The 21,500-nt window shown below is 42.0% G+C and overlaps 1 protein-coding gene across 1 annotated transcript; it reads left to right on the top strand.

Moving 5' to 3' along the window:
• Positions 1-11,538: 11,538 nt before the first annotated feature.
• LOC146666398 (zinc finger protein 703-like) lies at positions 11,539-15,788 on the top strand. Its single transcript, XM_085414410.1, has 2 exons — positions 11,539-12,261; positions 13,058-15,788. Exons 1-2 carry the CDS (start codon positions 12,019-12,021, stop codon positions 14,609-14,611), a joined length of 1,797 nt encoding a protein of 598 aa, XP_085270536.1. The 5' UTR covers positions 11,539-12,018; the 3' UTR covers positions 14,612-15,788.
• The last annotated feature ends 5,712 nt before the right edge of the window (positions 15,789-21,500 follow it).

Here is a 21,500-nt window from a genome sequence, read left to right as displayed (position 1 = left end):
CTCTGCAAAAGAAGGTATGAATTTCCGGTACCAGCCTACTAGACCCAGAAAACCTCTCACCTTCCTTTTTGTTGTCGGAACTGGGAAGGACTGAATTGCTTCAATCTTTCCAACCTGCGGCTTTATCTTCCCAGAGCCAACTACAAAGCCCAAGTACTCCACTTCTCTCTTGGCTATGGAGCACTTCTTGGGATTGATAGTCAGTCCAGCCATTCTGATGGAGTGTAGCACCTTCTGTAGGTGAATGACATGCTCTTCCCAGGACTGGCTGTACACCACCACGTCATCCAGATATGCTGCAGAGAATGCTGACACATCTCTCAGTACATGGTCCATTAATCGTTGGAATGTCGCTGGTGCACCTTGAAGACCAAATGGCATGACTTTAAATTGGTACATACCAAACGGAGTTTTGAAGGCTGTCAGCTCTCTTGCTTCTGGTGCCAAAGCCACTTGCCAGTATCCTTTACACAAATCAAGTGTTGTAATGTACGTTGCTGATCCAACTCTCTCCAGCAGGTCATCCACCCTGGGCATTGGGTAGGGATCAAACTTGGATACTGCATTCAAATATCTGAAATCAATACAGAATCTCAGGGTGTCATCTTTCTTTGGTACCAAAACAATCGGGCTGCACCACTCACTACTTGACACCTCAATGATTCCCAGGTCCAACATCAGTTTTATTTCTTTCTGCAGCACTGGCACCAACCGTTCTGGAATTCTGTAGCTCTTTTGTCGAACGGGTGCATCCTCCTTCACCCGTATCTTATGCTGAACCAGTGATGTGAAACCTGGTGTCTCTCGAAAGAGCTGTGGGTCCACGAGTGGTTTTATATCAGCCTGCTCAGTAGGAGACAAATGAGAGAGGTCAACTGAAGCACAAACTTGAATGTTAGTTGGAAAGAACTTCTCAGTCACCTCCTCATCCTTAACTGAACGCACCAGTAACTGATAGACCGGCTCTTGTCGGCTGTGGAATTCCTTCAACAAGTTCACATGAAATGTCTGATATTTTTTAACTCTTTCTGGCATATTCAGCTCATAAGTGACTTTACTCACTTGTCTGACGATCTCGTATGGTCCATGCCATTTTGTCAGCAACTTGTTATCGCTAGTGGGAAGCAATAACAGTACTTTCTGACCTGGAAGGAAGACCCTATCCCTGGCCTTCTGATCATACCAAGTCTTTTGATGTTTTTGTGCAGCTTTCATGTTGTCTTGCATCAATGATGCCATTTTCTCCAACCTCTCTCTCATGGTGATGACGTAGGCTGCGATGTTTTCGCCCTCTGCTTTGGATTCCTCCCAGCAGTCCTTAAGCAGATCCAGGGGGCCTCTCACTTGGCGACCGTATAAAAGTTCAAAAGGCGAGAAGCCAGTGGAAACCTGCGGGACCTCCCGGTAGGCGAACAGAAGGTAGGGCAGCCATTGATCCCAGTCAGAACCTGTGTCAGAGACAAACTTGCGCAGCATACTTTTGAGAGTCTGGTTGTATCTCTCCACTAGCCCGTCCATTTGGGGGTGATACGGGGTGGTCTTAAGTCCCTTTATCCCTAACAACTTATAAACCTGCTGCAACAACTTGGATAGAAAGTTCGTTCCACAGTCCGTCAGAATTTCTCTTGGTATGCCTACCCTAGAGAAAAGCTGCAGAAGACAATTAGCAATGTGACGAGCTTTAATTGATCTGAGTGGGAAGGCCTCAGGAAACAGTGTTGCATAGTCACATATGACTAATATGTAGCGATGACCTGTGGAGCTCCTCTCTAAAGGGCCCACAATATCCATGCCTAGCCTCTCAAATGGTGTTTCAATAATTGGCAGTGGTTGCAACTGGGCTCGCGCTACTCCTTTGCCTGAGGTCAACTGACATTTTTCACAGGAACGGCAAAACTCAGAAACCTGGACATACATCCCTGGCCAAACAAAACGGCTGCTGATCCTATTCAGTGTTTTGTGAAAAGCCATATGACCTGCCCATGGAATTGAATGACCCAAATCCATAACTTTGTCTCTGAACTGTTGTGGGAGTGCCACAGCTTCGCACTTCCCCTTTCTCTGGTACAAGATGCCTCCTTTAATCAAGTAAACAGTGTCTGCAAGACAGCTTACCTGACCTTGACTAGCCCCCTCTACCTCTGTTACCTGCTCAAACCAGGGTTTTAGAGTAGGGTCGCTTCTTTGGAGTGCACCTAAATCTGAGGGAACATCAAACTCAAGTTGGTTATTTGGCTTAGGGAACAATGCTGTACCTTTTTCCCCTGAGCCTTTGAACTTTTCTCTTCTTTTCTGAGCCCTAGACTTCCTAATCTTCCCTGGCTCCGTTTCGAGAGACTCCTCAAAAAAGGGCAGTTCTTGCATCCTTTCCTTTGCACTTTGTGCTCTTGTGACTACATGACAGGGTTTAAATGGTTCAACTGTCATATCTAGAGGAAGTGAGCTTCCAGATTCATCACCTAAGCCTTGAATGTCTTTCTCAGCACTCACTTGAGGGTCATAATCCGACTGATGTATTAGATCAAAAAGAGTGGGGATGTCATTACCAAGTATCACTGAATATGGCAAACTGGGAACAACAGCTACCACTAACAAGTAGGTTTGACCTCCTACTGTCAGGTAAACCTCAGCAGTGGGGTACCTGTGTTCGTCTCCATGCACACAACTTATTGTAGCCCCAACCCCACTTAGCTTTTCTCCTGAAATTATGCTAGAGTGTACAAGAGTTTGGAAGCACCCAGAGTCAAGCAAAGCTTCCTCTTTACGCCCATTAATTAAAACAGGGACAGTACAAGCTTTCTTTCCTACTGGCTCTGTGGCTGGTCTTGGAACTGCACATAAAAGAGATGGTTTTGACTTAAGTGCAGGGCAAAATTGTTGTGTATGGCCAAAGTTATGACAGTGATAACATTTAATATCCTGAACTGAAGACTTAAAGGATTTCTTCACATTGTGAGGTCTATGGGAAGGGAGCTGCCTAGAACTAGAAAGATTTCTAGCCTGAACTTGACCAGAACCCTGTTCACCCCCAGTGGACTTACTTGGTTGGGCGTAGTGGGTCTCCCGGCTGAAGTAGGTGCTCTTGCTTCCTTTTCTGGCTGAAGTGAAAACCTCTGCGAGGCTAGCTGCTTCCTTTGCAGTCTCCGGGTCATGCTCACGTATCCAAATCTCCAGCTCTGGATTAACCATTCTCAAAAACTGCTCCAGAATTATCTGCTCAGATATTTCTTCTACAGTTGATTTTTCAGGTTTAATCCATCTTGAAAACAGGTCTTTCAATCTTACATAAAGTTCACGTGGCGTCTCACCTGGCTCAACTTTCAGAGATCTGAAGCGGCGTCTGTAGGTGTCAGCAGTGATCTCATATTTTGCCAGAATTGCCTCTTTCACCTTATCATAATTCTCAGAGTCTGTTAAATCCATAAGAATGTAGGCTGTGCGGGCTCTACCTGTCAACAGGGGAACCAGACAAATAGCCCACTCATCTCTGGGCCATCGACACACGTTTGCCATTCTTTCAAACGTAGTCAGAAAATGTTCAATGTCATCTTCTGGTGACAGAGGAAAAAGTTTTGGTTCAATTAAAGACCTGGACCCACTGGCCACTGGAATGTCTTCACCATTGAATCCAAGTTCTTGTTCTTCAGATGTTGTAGGGGGCGCTGGCGCCTCTGGTGGGTCAGGCTTATCAGTTACAGCGTTAACTTGTAGCTGGATTTGCTGAAATTGATGCTGCATGCCTTTCCACCTTTGCTCCTGACGTGACAAATCCTTCTCCCACTTTTGGTCTCTGGCTGCTTGAGACCGCATAAGAGATTTCACCAACCCTGTTAACTCCTCCAATTTGTCCTCAGGGCTTGTTGCTGCCATGGCCTCTAGCTCAGATGAAGCTCCAACTCCTTCATCAGGCTGCTCCTCTTGGCCTGGCTTTCTTCCACCTCTTGTCATCATCTTCTCACTGTGGCATGAGTGACACACTCCTGACACCACTTGTAACAGTGCAGCCCTTAGCGGCTGGAAACACAGTGAGACAGACCAAGGCAAGTGTAGTGGAACAAAGTATTTATTTGCTATATGGCTCTCCTTAAAACAATTAACTTGTCGAGCTTCTTCACAGCACAAAAATCCATCCTCTAATGAGGACTGGCAGCCTTAAATATGTTCAGCTGTCACAGACTTAACCATTATTCCACTCTCAGGTAAATTCTTAAATCCCAACCTTCCACCACAGTATACAATATATCAATAAGAATAAATAAATACATAAATACATCTTCACATTTACATATTAATAAATATTTCACACTTTAATGTTACACAAAACCCAATATTATAAAAACCCAGAAACCCAAGCACAAAAAGATTCCCCACACTCTCTTTACCAATGGTCTCTCCCGGAACCTTTAAATGGTGTCTGGACCCCCGGGGAAACATTTGCCCAAACACCTTGAAGAGGACACAGGCAAGAAAGGTGAGTAATCATTAACTTACAAACACTTATTTGCACCACTTTTATCCCTAGATTTCACGCACACATTTGCATTAGTTTTCCTTATTGGTAAACCTTAATCACAATCTCAATCACCATTCTTCTCTCCTGACAGACAACCACCACATTCCTTGATGAGGAGCAGCTGTGCAGGATCTGAAACAAGGCCACCAACTGATTTTAAAATTCCCAATAAATAGTCAATAAATATTTAAACTTCTTGTGTGCAAATCCATGCTTAAAGTGCAATGCTCATAAAGTGCTTGATAAGGTGCTTTTAATAAAGTGAAAGGTGTGCTCTAAAGTGCTATACAGACAATACAATATAAATAAATGCAGTAAGGGAGTCCTCTTCCTTACACCCTCTCTTTATATTTACATGGGAACCATTGCTTTTGAAGATTAAGGAGGACCCTGCGAGATATATACAAAAATCCGTCAGCTAATTCACATTATGCAGCCTTTTGCCCACAGGTTATGAAGGATTAGGAATGATTTTGCACTCAATTGAGGCTGCAAAGGATTCAGAGAATCAAAGCCCCTTAGATTCAGACTATTTTGGGCTTCTGCTAATAGTTCTTGTCAGCCATAATTTTTAAGTACTTTAACCAATTCATTGTATAATTAGGTTAACAAAATTAGCTCATTGCAAAGTCAGTCAGCAGGCGGTAATGCAATAAAGTTATTAACATTCCAGATTTATATAACCATTAATATGGAGGTGATTTGTCTTTATCACATTTTTCTTCACTGGTGAAAGTGGCATAAATTAATAAAAGAAATTAGACTGCAGTGTGACACGTTCTGTATACTTTATTGATTTTTGTGTGTGTAGAGTTGCTCAGAGCAAAAGCCAGAAGACAAACGATGTGTCACTCTGCACATCAAAAGTAAACGCAAACCTAAAAGTTGAAGCAAAAGGTTAAAAGCAAATGCAAAGTAAAGTGACATTTGAAGTCTTAATGGAATAAGAATGACTCAATGTGAAGCAGCTTGTAAACAGACAGGTACACTTTAGAAGGGTTAGCATTAAGTATGTGGTCTTCTCTCAGCTGCCTATTATGTTTGCTCCATGTGTTTACTTTTATTATTGTAATAATACCCTGTACAGCGTAATGTATGCAGTATGCGATGACAGAGATATGCAAAAAAAAGAAAGAAAGAAAAGAAGTAGGTCACGCTATTAGATTTACTGCACAGCACATACATGATCCGGTTTTTCTGGACACCATACAGATATAAACATTTCATATCTCCATATTTAGAGATCAAATTACAATCACCAGTGCAATGTGGTTTATAAATGATGCTCAGTGTGCCAGGATATCCATCCATCCATTCGCTTGTCCTTTTCAGGGTCGCGGGGGGCACTGGAGCCTATCCCAGCTGTCATAGGGCGAGAGGGTTCACCCTGGACAGGTCGCCAGTCTGTCGCTAACACACAGAGACAGACAACCATTCGCACTCACATTTATTCCTGCATTCATGCAATTTAGATTAATCAATTAACCTATCCCCACAAACTGCATGACGGTGGGAGGAAGCCGGAGTGCTCCCAAGCAAACACGGGGAGAACATGCAAACTCCATACAGAACTCAGGACCTTCTTGCTGTGCGGCAACAGTGCTAACCACCGTGCCACCGTGCTATCCAAGAAAATATCCAACAAAAATACACCTACATTCTTACATCAGCAACACCAGCCTGAACTTCTGATACACTGCAGGATGGATCCATGCTTTGTAGTGCTGTCAGCGTTAATCTTGTTAAAGTGACGTTAACGCTATAACTGCATTAATGTGGCAAATCTCCGTTAACGAGTTACCGCGGATCGCCCCGTGCATGGGGCTGCACGGTGTCGACGCATTAGCGCGGTTAGCTCATTAACGCATTGATGCCGTGCATCCCCACCATAATAGTGTAGTTCATAAATATCTGCATGTTAATATGCTAAACGATGTGCAAATTATTGAATCAGTGTTAAAATATTACCATCGGTTATTGGGGATTTTGCACTAACTTTTAGAAATACAGTACCCACAACCCATGACTTTTATTTTATTTATATTTACAGTGTACCCAAAGTTAATGGATTTCTTTGATGCTGAGGAACACTGTGTGCACCAGTGTGACAAGACAAGAAAATTAAGGACATAAATATGGGCTCTTTTTTCCTTTTCCTTTTTCTAGAATGATGCTGTTGGCAATAATGGAGGCATGGTGATCTCTGGCAATGAAAAACAAGCATCTGGACTCACAAACCCCCTTTTGGTTTTTGTCCTTTTACGCAATGCTTTGCTTGTCGTCAACTGAAAGATGACTCATGTGTCTGCACACTTTGTTCTCTGCACCATTACCCTCACAAAAGAGCATTTTTAGTTTTAATAAGAGGTTTCTGAACCGCGTCCCAGCAGACTCATGGTATCCCTCTCTGCGAAGTTGACAGCAGACTATTTTCTTGTGTTCGGTGAAAGTTCTCGTCCTTCCCTTTGATCCTTGTTTCATGAAATGATACGATTCGAATTGGCATTTGACTAAAGTTTCGTCTTCCAAATTTGCTCGTGATTGTGTGGTTTTATTTAAACGCTGAAACGCCACATGCCAAATATTTGTTGCACACAAGCTTATGATCCAATGGTTGGGATTTTGTGGTCCCCACAGAGCGTCTACTTCGTTGCTTAAACAAACTTGTTTTTCCATGACCTCAAAAAAGTTCGATTATCAGATATTTTCTTTTAATCATTAATTGTTGACACGACTTTGGAAAAATGCCCACCAATTTCAGCCTTTATGTTTGTGCAAATTGAGATGTAGGAAACCATAGATTAAGCAATTTTGGCTTAAAATGAAGGATAACATCTGTCCAGGGGTTTAGAGCATATAATTATCTGATTTGAAGATGCAGATTATTAATTTGTCTGCCAAAATAAATATTTTTACAGTATTACTTTGGAAGTTCTTTTGCCATTTATGGAAAACAAAGTCAAAGAGTTATAAACTCCTGTATACAGTAAAATAAACACATTTAGTTTACCGTACTGTTTTCAGTTTCTTCCATAAAATCGTAAGACTCGAAGATGTAATTTGTAAGATTAAAATCGTGGTTGGAAATCCTTAGATTGTGACCCTGTAGGAAAATGTTGTTTCAACAAAGTTCTACAAATGTTCAGTATATGCGAAAAAGTCAACACTGTATTAAAATCTAATCGAAATTCATCTTGCTCATTTTTACTTTCCATTTAATCATCTCACAACTGCTTAAATTTATTGACCTACTCCTTGAAATAGCCCAACCTCTTGGTTGGTTGTTTTTCCAACAAGACATTTTTGGTTTATTTTTATTTTAACTCTTTTTATGGATTCTGTTAATAATGTTAATGGAGTGTTTTGGAGTGTTGCATTGTTACTTTAAGTAAATGGTTTGAATACTTTATCCAGTTACTTAACCTCCATCATATAAATGTCTTAAATGCAGGATATAACAAACTTATAGCATCAGAAGTAACGTATTCATCCAACAGAAGGTCAGCCCTGTGAGTAATACATTATCATTAATTAAATATTGAAGCAGCTTTAGAGGGAGTTCTTTTTTTCCCCTACAGTTAGTGGTTTCTGACCTTTGGGTTAAGCTTCGCCAATGGGCCAACAGAAATATCTGAGGTTATGAAATTATTAATGGAAGGGGAAAAGAAGAAAACACCGTAAAACAAAGTAATTATGCATAAATTTAAATGAATTTAAATTGATTTTTTTCTGGGATCATGTTGTGCCTCAAGATTTGATTAAATGGGGTGAATTTATTGGGACTTCCAGCAAATTCACCAGCAGGGCTCAAAAAAAGTCCAAGAAACCCCCTCCCCCTCCAAGAGCTACACCTTAGACTCTAGTTACAGGCTTCAGTTAGCATGTTAAATGTTAAAGTTCATGACCGTGCAATTAGAAAAAGGCAGAACAGGTGTGGTGTGTTTGGAAAGATTGCCAGGAGAAAGGCCTCTGTGATAGTGAAAAGAGCATGGCAACATGGCAAACCTTTGCAAACGTCTCACCTGAACAAAGCACAGGATTTCAGGATTAATGTCCTTTGGACTGATGAAACCAACTTGGAGATGTTTGGTCACAATGCATTGCCATATTTGGCAAAAACCAGGGTGAAGATTTGAGCTTGCAGCCGCAGGACCTGATACCTTGCAGTTACTGAGTAGGCCATGAACTCCTCTGCATGCCCAACTATTCTGTAGTCATATGTAAGGCCATCTGTGCATAAACAAATGCCCACATTTTTCTTCTTCACTCTACATATGTATTTTCTGTAGAACATAGTGGAAGACATCCACATCATCAAATCACACACATGGAATTTTGCAGTGTGAGAAACTGTGTAAACAAAACACGTTTCATATTTCAGATTCCTCAGAGTTTGCCTTGATGACAGCTTTGCACGCTATCAGCTGTATCTTAAGCAGCTTCATGAGGCTGTCACCTGGAATGGTCCTTGATAAACAGATGAGCCTTGTTCACAGTTAATATGTGGAATTTCTTGCCTTATTGGTGTGTTTGTGCTGGTGTACAGCAAATAGGCCTATTCAGCCACTACACTGATCCATATTATGGCAGGTTCTTCTTAACTAATCAGAGTGGATTGTAATGTAATTGAGCATGTGGAACGGTGAGTGTGAGGGAGCTTGAAAGTTGTGTGCAGTTTCAAAAACTATGAAGGGACCATCACAGGCAAGTAAGATGACAAGTTAATTCTGCTACAACTGACACATTACAAATGGACACAAGTAGACACGTTTCACTTTAAAATGTATATGCATATGTACACTAAATATGGAAATTTAAATACAAATAAATTGTTTCTTGAAATCCTTTTTTAAACTGTAAAATGTTTGAATATTGCTGCAGACCTACTGAAAGACTATTCCATAGTTTGATTCCACAAACACAAAAGGTTTTCACTGTTGTGTTTGCTTTAAAAAGTTTTACTTTATTCTTTGCTTTAGATTATTACCCCCACCCCAAATGGGGGTAATAATATCACAGAACTTTTTTAAATATATCTCCTGGTAACAGTTTAATCCATGCTTTATAGAGTACTTGTGCAGTGCCAAAGCAACATCCTATAATACTGTGGAAAAACTTCTGTTTTTGCAAACTCACACCATCATTTAGTATTTGAGACATCCTGTTCTCTAAGTTTTTAATAAACAAAAACAACAAAACGGTCACTAAATTGTATGGGCATATTGTTTAATGCACATGGGTTTGTATAGGAACCATGGACTAGCAGTTTATATATGCATATATCTGTTCACAAACAGCTACTTTCTGCTCATTTGTATATGTATCTTTAAAAACTATGATTTTATCTAATAAAAATTTATACAACTGTTATTCTTCAGAGCCATAATAATTAGCATGGTGTCAACAGAACCCTTTGGTATTGTGGTCCAGTTCAGATTTAGCTGTGCACAAACCATGAGTGCCAAAATGAATTAAATAAACACATCATTCAATAATTAACTGCATGTTCTTAATCAGTTATAGTCCATCAGTCGATGGACTACTTGAATGACTCTAAATTGTCAGAAATCTTTCAGTCCGGCTTTAAGCCATTTCACAGTACGGAGACAGCCCTCGTAAAAGTTATGAATGACATCCTGATAGTGACAGACCGTGGTAAATATACAGTGCTGGTCTTGTTGGACATGACCGCTGCATTTGACACAGTGCTGATCTCCCGCTTACAGCACTGTGTGGGAATTTCTGGTTCGGCACTTTTGTGGTTAAAGTCCTATCTCTTAAATAGGACCTTTTGTGTTAAGTTGGGGTCGTCTTCATCCTCTGTGGCCCCTCTGCTGTGGGGTGTGCCACAGGGATCTATTCTTGTGCCGTTATTGTTTTCACTGTACCTTTTGCCTCTTGGCGCGATTTTCCGAAAACATAAAGTGCCATTCCATCTGCAGATGACTGCCAGCTCTATTTACCTTTTAGTCATTCTGATAGTCTCCCAAGTCGACCTCTGCTTGACTGCCTTACTGATGTCAAAGCATGGATGGCAAAAAACCTTTTAAATTTTAATGATCGATTGTATTTGGCCCAAATTGTTTTTCTCATACTCCAGATGTTGATCTTGCATCTTTGACTTTCCAACTAAAGAGTTCGATCACAAATCTTAGATTATTGCAATTCTCTTTTAATAGGAATTGGGCAGGGCACTTTGTCACGCTTGCAATTAGTGCAAAATGCTGCGGCACGATTTTTATAAAGTCCTTTTATTGGTTTTTAAATCTCTAAATGGTCTGGCACCTGTTTATTTGTCTGACTTGTTGAAGCCCCACGTCCCCACTCGTTCCCTTCGGTCAGCTGAGCAGTTGCTGCTTTCGGTGCCAAAGTCACGGCTGAAACTTAGAGGAGACCGAGTGTTCTCTGTTGCAGCGCAGATGCTTTGGAATAACTTTCCTCTCCATATTAGACAGGCTACATCAGTGCCAGTTTTTAAGTCTTTATTAAAAACCTCTTTTTATTCCCTGGCTTTTAACTCTGTGGGTAACTGATATTTATATATTTTATTTTATTTTTTAATTTTATTGCTATGTCTGGTTTTATTACTATGTGCATATTAGTATTGTACAGCACTTTGGTCTACCAGGTGTGTTTTTAAAGTGCTATATAAATAAATGATGATGATGATGAATTAATCAAATAATTCTACGAATAATTATTTAATCATCAATTATTTATTTCCCAATTTAATAAACTCGGGACACATTTAATTAAATATTTCATAACTTATTCGTTTAATTCATTTTTGGCACTCGTGGCTTTCCATATACTCCACATACTTGAAAATTATATTTCAGTATAGTATTTGAGTAAATATACCCTGTGACACCACTCCCCCCCCCCCCCCCCCCCCCCCCCCCCCCACGGATGATCATATAAACAAATCAAAAGAGTAACGATCGTCACTTGCAGACCGAGGTGGCTCCGCCTTCACGAACGTCCTCCCCGCCCCGCTTATTACCGATGCGGCCACCCAGCGGACGGACGGCGGCTGCTGCACTTTGAAGTCCGCCAGTTGTGATCAGTGAGCTGCTGAAGTCCTGCACGGAGACACGCAGTGGGACGTTTCCCGAGCACTCGGATTCTCAAGTGGCTCTTTTCTCGTTTGCGCCTTGCCAAAAAGGACACCGTGCTCTTTTTTGTGGACTTTATTATTATTGTTATTTATTTATTTATTTATTTTGTGGGGTTTGAAGTCGGAATACAGGAGACGTGTTTGGGACGAGGATGCTCCAAATGAAGTAGCGCACTGGGGCTGAAAGGCTTCTCCGTCCTTCGGGACATTTAAGGACGGCCGTCTGTGTTTCATGTCCGCTGGATTATATTTACCAAACCCATTTTGAATCATTATTTTTATTTATTATTATTTTTTATCCTTTATTTTATTATTACTATTTTTTATAAGTTTTTTTTTTAAAATAAAGTAACGCACGTCCACGGCCACCCCCTGCGCCCTCTCTCCAATGAAATATCTCCCTTCAGGATCAGCTGTTGATCGAGTTAGCGCGCGGATCGAGCTCAGTGAGACCAGCGTTCCTAAGAAGTCCCGTCCCGGTGCTGCGCTCTCTTTGTTGACCCCTCTGGACCCACTTCGACAGGCAAAGCGGCTTCCTATCCGAGTTATCAAGATGTTGACGGCGCACACCGGACACTTGCTACACCCGGAATATTTACAGCCTCTAACACCCGCACCAGTGAGCATCGAGGTATTTATGGACTTTTTTTAAATTTATTTATTTTTTTAGCGTTCCTTTGTAGAGAGGACTGTTCTTACACTGCAGATCTGTGGATATGTCGCAACACAGGGCTGAAATCTGCTATGACAACAGATAAAAAAAATCCCGCATTTGCAGGGAGCTGATAATATGCTGTGGTCTGTGTTTTTTAACTCCACACGCTGACACACACACGCGCACTGCGATAAACTGATATCTATTTAATTCTATTCGCAATTTACTCCAAAATTAAAAACTGATTTGTTGATAAATTGTTAAAGTTAATGAAGATTTGTTTAGATAATCAAATCCTTTTCTTGCTTTTGTTGTCTGCTAACATGTGATGTAATAATAATAATTATTATTTTCACTTAAGTGAATAGCTTTTTTGTATTAACCTACTTTAGTGTCTAAAAGAAGCCATCCCACCTTCCCAGAGCACAGGGTGAAGTTCTCAAATGTCAGATGTTTTCCTAAAGAACAAAGGCACTGAGTGCAGTGTAATCGATGTTACAGAAGGGCATTTTTTTCTTTGTTTTTATGCTTTAAAAATGCTGATTTATTTGTAATCATCTGAAGCTTAAAGCTTAAACACCCCCCCCCCCCTGACTTCTAGGAAGTTACAAAGACCCCTCTGGCATTTTATGCACAGAGCAATAAAGCATTTGGTACATAATAACTGTCAGCAGGCCTACACAAAGTCACACAAAACTTCTGGGTGTTTTGTTGTTTAGTTTTTTTGGAAAGCTTTAAAAAATGTAGTAAAACTTGTTTAATTTTGTTGTAGCTGGATGCAAAGAAGAGTCCCCTTGCCCTGCTTGCTCAGACCTGCTCTCAAATTGGTAAACCGGACCCTCCTTCTTCCTCCAAGCTCAACTCCTCCTGCAGTCAGGGGGACAAGGAGCCCAGCAGTCGGTCATCTGTCTCCAGCCTGAAGCTCGGCGAGCACCGCCACGCCCTGGAGGACAAATCCAGCTTCAAGCCCTACAACAAAGGCAGCGGTGAATGTCGCAGAGACGGAGCCACCAGCAGCAGCGGCTCCGGCAGTGACAAAGTCGGCTTCAGGGTGCCCAGCAGCAGTAGCACTACCGCTAATGGAAATTCAACCAGTGGCCAGCAGTCCTATCCGCCTCACGCTGTGTCGCCCAGCTCCAGAGCCAGGAGCAGCACCCCACCGGGACATGCTCAGCAGCTTTCCAAACAGAGCCACTCTCCAGGTGGACAGCACGCCCCACACTCCCAGAGTCCCACTGGTGAATCTGCACGTGACCAGAGCAGTCCCACCAGCACGAGCAGCAATAATAATAACAACAATAACATAAATCCCAAAAAAGACGCTGAGGTAAACAAGGCCAGCTCGGACAGCCCGCACCACGCTAACTCCAGTCACGTTCGGGCCAGCACAAACTGCAGTAACGGAAGCTCTGACGGAGGCTCCAACCATGACGCAGGCAAAGCAGAGCCCACCCAGCCTAACCTTGGCCCTGGACACATTACGCCCATTTCTCCTTATAAGACCAGCCAGCCGCTCTTCCCTCTGCCTTCCTCAAATATGGGCTACCATGGATCTGTAGTGGGGGGCTACGCAAGCTACCCATCCCAGTTTGTTCCTGGGCTGGACCCGACCAAGTCGAGCCTGAGCGTGGGCAGCATGGGTGTACCAGGAAAGCACCCAAGCTCCAGCCCTCTTACGGGCGCCTCCCCTCCCTCCTTCATGCAGGGTTTATGCAGGGACCCCTACTGTCTAAGTTACCCAAGTGTATCCCATCTTGGTGGAACCAACTGCAACTCCTGCATCCACGACCCTTCCTCCACCCTCAAATCCAGTTTCCCCCTGGTGTATCCCTCCCACCCCCTCCACTCTCTCCACCAAAGCTCCTTGTCATCCAGTGCATCCTCCTCCCTCTCTCATCCCCTCTACACGTACGGCTTCATGCTCCCCAACGATCCCCTGCCACACGCTTGCAACTGGGTCTCAGCCGGAGGGCCGTGCGACAAGCGCTTCGCAACGTCAGACGAACTCCTGGCTCACCTCCGCACGCACACAGCCCTGCCGGTGGGGATGGACAGTAAGCTGCTCTCTGCTTCCTCCTCAGGGCCTGCCTCCTGCCACCTTCACCTCCCACATCAGAACAGTCCAGGCTCCATGCACAGCTCTCTTTCTCTCAGGGCTCCCCCCAGCCTGGGTCTGGCTCGCTATCACCCCTACAGTAAGGTCCATCTCCCCTCTGGACCCTCCTCCATCTCCCTGCACTCTCTGCCCACCACAGGTCCATACTACCCTCATTACACACTCTACAGTCAAAGACTGGGGTCTGCGTCGGCTCTGGGATACCAGTGATGCACCACCTACTTAAATCTTTAGAGGAATGGTTCAACGTGTTGGGAAATAATGCTTATTTGTTTCCTGGCTAAGAGTCAGATGAGAAGATTGACGCCGCTGGCGAATTTCTATTTTAAATATGAAGCCAGTTCATTTAGCTTAGCTTAGCATGGAGAAGGGGTAAAATACTGAACGAGCTAGCAGAGATTTTAGCTGAGGAGCAGGTTAACACGTGCCCCTCACAGAGTTCACTCCATCTTCAGCCTGTACGCTAAGCTTAGTATCTGCTGGCTGTCGCTTCATATTGAGTGTGTGTGTTCATCTGCTCAGCCAGGACGTTAATAAGCGCCCTCCCCAAAACGTCTTGATGGTTACTTTAACTTTAATCACTGCAACTTGCTGCTTCCTTTGACTTCTCAGCAGCTTCAAGTGGAACTGGGAGGGACTTGCGACTCCTGGATTTTAACTTGAGAGCATCTTCAACTTTTTTTTTCTTGGTTCTTTATACATTATCTGTTTATACAAGATTTCTTGTTTCAAACCAGGACCTACTGCTAAAATTCAGTGGACACGCAGCTCTTGCATGTCTGCACATTGCTCGGATGCTTCTGCAGCAGGCGCAACTGCTCTGAGAGGACACTTGCCGCCCTGTGGACTCGCCTGATTGATGGATGGACGCTGCGTGACAGCTCTGGGATTTTCAGGGTTCTCGTTGCAAATGTTGATGATGATGATTTTGAAATGGCAGCGAGCTCCAGCATCGGGATCGGTGTTAGTGTGACTGCAGTGGCTTTCTCCCTGCATCAGATGCCTGTAAGCTCAGCGCAGTGCACACACTTGGTTTGCCCCCGTGGTTTGTGATCATCTGTTTTGGTTCCTTGGTTTTTTTTTTCTTTTATTCCTACTGAGAACTTGTATTTATTTTATAAAAGGGGAGCTGACTGTAAACTTTACCACATAAATCTCTCCTCGTTTTCAAGTGCACACACGGCAGGTGTGGAATGCGTTGTGTCTTAAAACTTCTCCGAGAATGAATGTTACAGTCACATCTCTCTCCGAGCTCCTCGCCTCTTTTGATTGTTTTTATTTTCACACGGCAAATCAACTGAGATGTGATATTTTTTGTAAACTTGGAGCACCCTGTGGTGGGATCCAATGAAAGGGGAGGTCATATTTTAGTAAATAAATAACACTGAAGATGTATATTTTGTTGTCTTCATTTCTGATGTGAATGGCTTTCAGTCAAAGATTTCTCTTTATTAGCTTTTTGTAGTGCATTTGTTAACCCAAGGTTTAATTCACTGTGTTGCCTTTGTTGGAAATACTTGACAACCAACACCTGACAAATGATATTTCTTGATTAATAACAAGACGTTTACTTATGTCAGCACTTCTCAGAAAAATCAGTACCGACAAGAAAAGTGTCCGAAACATTTCCCAGACCAGTTCTGCCACTTTGCAGATTCCTACCTTTTAAAGGAAAAACAAGTGAAGTGGTGAAAGGCAGGCGTAAACCCTTCTGAGCATATATGTCAGCGAGGCGACAGTATAGGTGATCCAGATGTGTACAGGCAGCTATTCTTGCAGCGAAAACAGTTACTTGATTGACGACGTCGGGTGTGCTTTACCGTTGAGCTCCAGCTTATTCCGTGTCAACCTCAAGCTAAAGCATCCTGATTTAATGCTCCCAGATTTAGCGTTCAAGTGCGCTTCGTGAAAAATGGCGACATTTGTGCCTGTCGAGATGTAATGTATATACACTGTAGCCACTAGCAGCAGCTTTCCGTGCGATCGAGACGGAGCCCTGACAGTTGCTCAGGTTACCGCAGCCAGCGCGTGATTGGCAGCAGTAATATGCCATTTCCTAGCAACATGACTCCGTGACACCCTTGGCAAAGTATAGATGACCCATGCTGGTCAATCACAACTCTGACAAGGCTCCCAGAGGGGTCAAAGCGGCCTGTAACAAGAGAGAGCGCTCCTGTTTCAGTGGTCTGACTTGCTGTTGTGGGGCTGTCTGAGTTCGGCAGCCCCCCCCCCCCCCCCCCCCCCCCCCCGAGTGTTTTGTGTTGTCAGATATGCCCCAGAAAACAGACACTCTTTAGTTTATTAGCTCTAAGAAATAAGTTGGCAGTTGTTACCAGTTAAGTTTCACTTCTCTCTTTCAGTGCCAGACTTCAGGATATTTTGAGTTGTTTTCGTTGGATTTCTCTCCACATTTCCTCTTCAGGTGTTATCAGTCACTTGTGTTTACTGTAGCAAAGATGCTATGGCGTTGGATTGGGATGACACCTATTGGTGACCAGTGATATCTGTATGTTACCAGGAGGCAACATCACCTGCCTCTGTGGTAATCTTCTACTCATTTGCTTGAAAATGGTTTAAGTAATGTTAATGAAATTATTCAAGAGGCCAGAAATGGAAAAAGGCCACGCACGCCTTTCTTTTTGCTGAAGGGTAGTAACCCAGTTTTTTATTTCTTTCGGAGGTGAAAACACCTCTCAACATTTTGTCATCCCAAATTTAGATTTAACCCTTTCCTTGTGAAATGTATCACCTCAGTTTAATATTAAAGATCAGTTATAAATTTGAGGTCACAAAATATCAGCAGATCCACTTTATATTAGTTTAGGGTAGCAAAAAATGTTAGGGGGTTCAACCCCCAGTGGATGTTTAGCTCATTCTACAACAGTGATAATAACTCATTCACCACCACAAGTTATTAAAAAATATAGAGCGGCTTTTGGCAACTTCTAATTACGTTTGTAATATCCAATCTGGTGTTTAAACACATTTACAGTCTTCAGATATTAAGGTTTAAATTACACTATGACTTTATATTTACTAATGCCGAGGCAAACTGAACCAGTCCAGTGCTGTGATATTATCACAGGACACTGAGGGGGTGTTTTGCAATGAATCCTGGTGACACTGGTAATTTGTTTTTCCTAGTGGCCCCATGAGGTTAGTATGTTTGATTTAGAGCAACTCAACTCCTATGGGATGAATTACCAAACAATTTTCTACAGACAATAACTTTTCTGCGGTGACCTGGAGGTGAGACAAACAGCATCATTACACAAAACAAAACAAGACGAAGAACACGGTTTCACGAAACAAAAGCATTCAGGATATGTTTCCATTTTATTGTTTTGTGAAATATTCTTTATTTATTTCTAATTTTTCATTTTAGGTCCACCATACCTTGAAGCCTGTTTAGCTAGCTTACAAAAAACAAACAAAATTCTCTGTAATTTAATATATAGATAAAAGTTTAGATCTAAATCAATTAATTTAAATAAGGCAAGTGACATTCAATTAAAATTTACTTATATAGCACCAAATTGTAACAGTCACTTCAAGTTGCTTTTTTATATTGTAAGGTAGAGACACTAAAATCATGTAGAGAAACCCCCAACATCCAGCCAACCATCTATGAACAAGCACTTGGAGACAGTGAGAAGAGAAAACTCCCTTTTAACAGGAAGAAATCTCTGACAGGATTTTCATTATAAAAACACAGAAAAATGCTATGAAAATAATTCAGTAACCACAGAGGTCTTGAGTCCCGCCCAGCTCTTAAAAAAATAACCGCATTGTAATGGTTTTTTAAATCTAATTTTAAACGAAAAATCTAATTAATATGTGCAATAATTCTAATCTCAACTTTTCTTCTTCAGAAACTCACAATCAAATGCAACAATACAAACAGTTTAAGATGCTAGCATTAAACCATCCTTCCACTTGTTTGGCCAGTTGTACCGTTTATTTAACATTAAATATAAAAAAATGTCAAAGTGCATTATCATAAATTACTGTTAGTTTAAAGAAAGAATTAATAAATATTGCACTATAGTAGATTCCAGAGAAATCACACTGTTTTGTTGCCAGATTTTTTTTTTTTGCTTTCTTGTGCCTGCAGCACTTTACCCTCTTCTACCCACATATGAAAATCACTAGACAGCGATAAAGACATCTTATTCCACTGATGTCTTGATGTCCAAGTTTGAAGTCAATAAATGTGTGGAAAAAAAAGACTCACTGCATGAATGAGTCAGTAAATGAAGCAGTGAATGATGGTTAGGTTATGGTTGATCTTTCCACGAAGGAGCGTGACTGTTCCCCTCTATCAGCCCATCACAGCAGCTGCACCATCACTTGCAAAGCCAACAAACCACGTGCACAACATTTCTTCTTTCTTCAGCGATGGCCCTCACACCAAGGCTTTCTAGCTTCAGGATATTACAGACAGCAACCCTGACTGCAACTAAATAACATGAATTAAGAAGCTAGACGGTCTCAGTTAGCGTTAGCTAGCTTGGTTAGCAAAACCATTAACAAACATACAGGCTAATTAGCGCCACGTAACAGACTAATGAAATATTTCAGTTTTATGGTAAATTCTAGGATGGTCTGCACCACATAGCACATCACAGTATTATTCAGATAAACCATTAAAAATGCTCCAACATAGTGGATGAGGCCTAGCAGACACATGACCGCACTATCACCTGTCAGTCAATGCGGTCATGCACCCAACTCCAGTATTCAGATGGATGTGTTGTTAACAAAAAACAACAAAAAAACTCACTGAGATGTGTTACACATGGGAAGACTATACATAGAGGCCAAAAATTGTATTCAGGTTGTTAATATGCTTTTTTTTATGCTGTATAGTTGAACGTTTTAACATGGGAGTCTAAGGACAATGACTCCATTTAGCAGCCAGCCTGAAATGGCACCGAGAGGATCTTCTGCATTGGGTTCATGTTTTTTATCTCTGGAGAGTACCACTTGGCACAGCTCATTGACTGTATAAAAGTCAGTGAACACAGTCATGTGTGCGCTGACTTGCAGCAACCTCACAGAGCTGCTGACTGTATGAAATCTTCATAGAAAGGGACACAATGTTTACAGTTTTTGCATTTTAAACATTGTAAGCATACTTTACTTATTAACCACTGATTCAGGTTTGTTTTGAGTAGTCGTTATATTTATTTCTTTTTTCCTCAAACCTTTTTTGGGGGGACGAAATGTTCTGTGCAAAGGGAACTGAGAAGCAGCAGGAGGGGAGATGGAGGGCACCCACTGACTATTACATCTATATTTAAACAATATGGTTTACCCATGGTTTCATCCATCACATAACAGCGCTGCTTTTCCAATGTGTTGGTTGCAGACATCTTTGTTTTCTTTTTAAATTTAGCACTCTAATTTAAAACCAGTGTTGCGAACACATTTCGCTGTAATGTATAAAAAGCCTTCTGGTATTATTCTGGTTGATATAAGTGAGTCCTTGGAGCAGCCTGACAGCCCTGATGATTAATGGTGACAGACTGTGGAGCTGCCCCTTCATTACATGACAAGCCTCTAACCTCTCTATCAGCCCAAACCGGTGCAGGTGAAACACTGGGAGAAATTAGATTTTAAAAATGCAGATTTTTTTTTAATCGATCGATTGATCTCCAGAATTTTTTGTTGTGTCTTCTCCTTTGATGTCAGACGCTGTGAAATTTCCTGCATTAAAATCATTAGGCGTAGTCACAAATTACAAACATCTGCCCCGATGCTTCTTTTCTGACTCGTCTCTGAGTTACAGATCACACACTGTTTCCCAGAAATGGACTCCTCTGCTTTCATTTTGTCTTCTCTCCAACTTTATCACTTCATCCATCATCCGACTATGAGGGCTTTTCAAGCAGTCCAAAAATAAAGCGGACACAGATGTCAGCCATGCTGTACTGATGTTTCTAAACCACCATAAACCCATCACTTACATCCACCCACGGGCTGGGAGAAATGTTGAAAATACACTTTTCTTGCTTAAAGAAGAAAGAATAAAAGCTCTGTCACCCCATCCACTACACTACTACTCGTATGTTAAATTACCCACATCCAACAATAAATCTGCCTGCACTGGAGCAGGTATTTTTATTTCTGAAAAAAAGAATTACTGAGACCTCTCTTGCCTTATGGCTTTTTTTTTAAGTCAACAGAATGAGTTTAGTGGTGTACAAGAGGGCAAATGCAATTATGGCTTCTCTGCTAATGTGCATGGCCCCAGCTGGTTTTTATCTGGCTGAGCTGTAAGGGCTCCTAGATCAGTTGTCAGCTCTCATGCATCATAAACCCAGTGCTTAACAGAGAAACGTGCTTTGGCAGTGACCAGTGGAGGCCTGGAGGCCAGCAGCGGCTGCCGGTGGTTTTGGCACATGGAGAGAGGGGGACACGATCCTCTGCCTTCCGCATCTGGATCCTCACAGCCACATTCTCTCATTCCTCGTGGTTTTTACCCTCTTCACGAACACAACACGCCATAATTGGCTAGTGTGACCCATAGCAGACGCCACACCGGAGACTTTGGGAGGTCAAAGAAAAGGCTTCAAAATACACACATGTGGACGGCAACATAAAGCAAGGCAGAGAGAGCTATCTGATTGAGAAAGAGAGAGAGAGAGAAGCTTCATGGAAATAAGCAGACGTGATTACTCAAATACAGTCATTAAGGAGGAAACGTTGTTTTTCAAGCTGTCAGGATGATTAATGATCGAGAGCAAATTCCACTCAAATGCTGTTGTTTAGTCTAACCAGCAGACCTGATCTTTGCCACTATGTTACAACAGAAATGATGTGTGCGTCCAGCAATGTGGTGTGTTGAAGTGAAAAAAAGGCGAAATACTGAAATAGATACAGGGAAAAGAATGTGTCACACGTTTTGTCATTCCTGTAGTGACTGCTACTAGTATTCCAAGAGGGATGAGAAATGCACGTCACATAATCTGCAAATAAAAAGCAGATTTCCAAACGTGCACAAGAATTTGCATAAAATGTCATGTTTATAACTCCATTACCCAAACAAATGCTGCTCAGTTTGGGACACACTGAACATCAAGTTGCTTTTAAACAT

The sequence above is a fragment of the Rhamphochromis longiceps genome, linkage group LG7 (assembly GCF_057381845.1).
Source record: "Rhamphochromis longiceps isolate RC_006_pf linkage group LG7, R_longiceps_female_GT1.1, whole genome shotgun sequence".
Lineage (NCBI taxonomy): Eukaryota > Metazoa > Chordata > Actinopteri > Cichliformes > Cichlidae > Rhamphochromis > Rhamphochromis longiceps.
The sequence above is the reverse complement of the archived record's forward strand: the minus strand, read 5'-3'. Positions and strand labels throughout refer to the sequence as shown.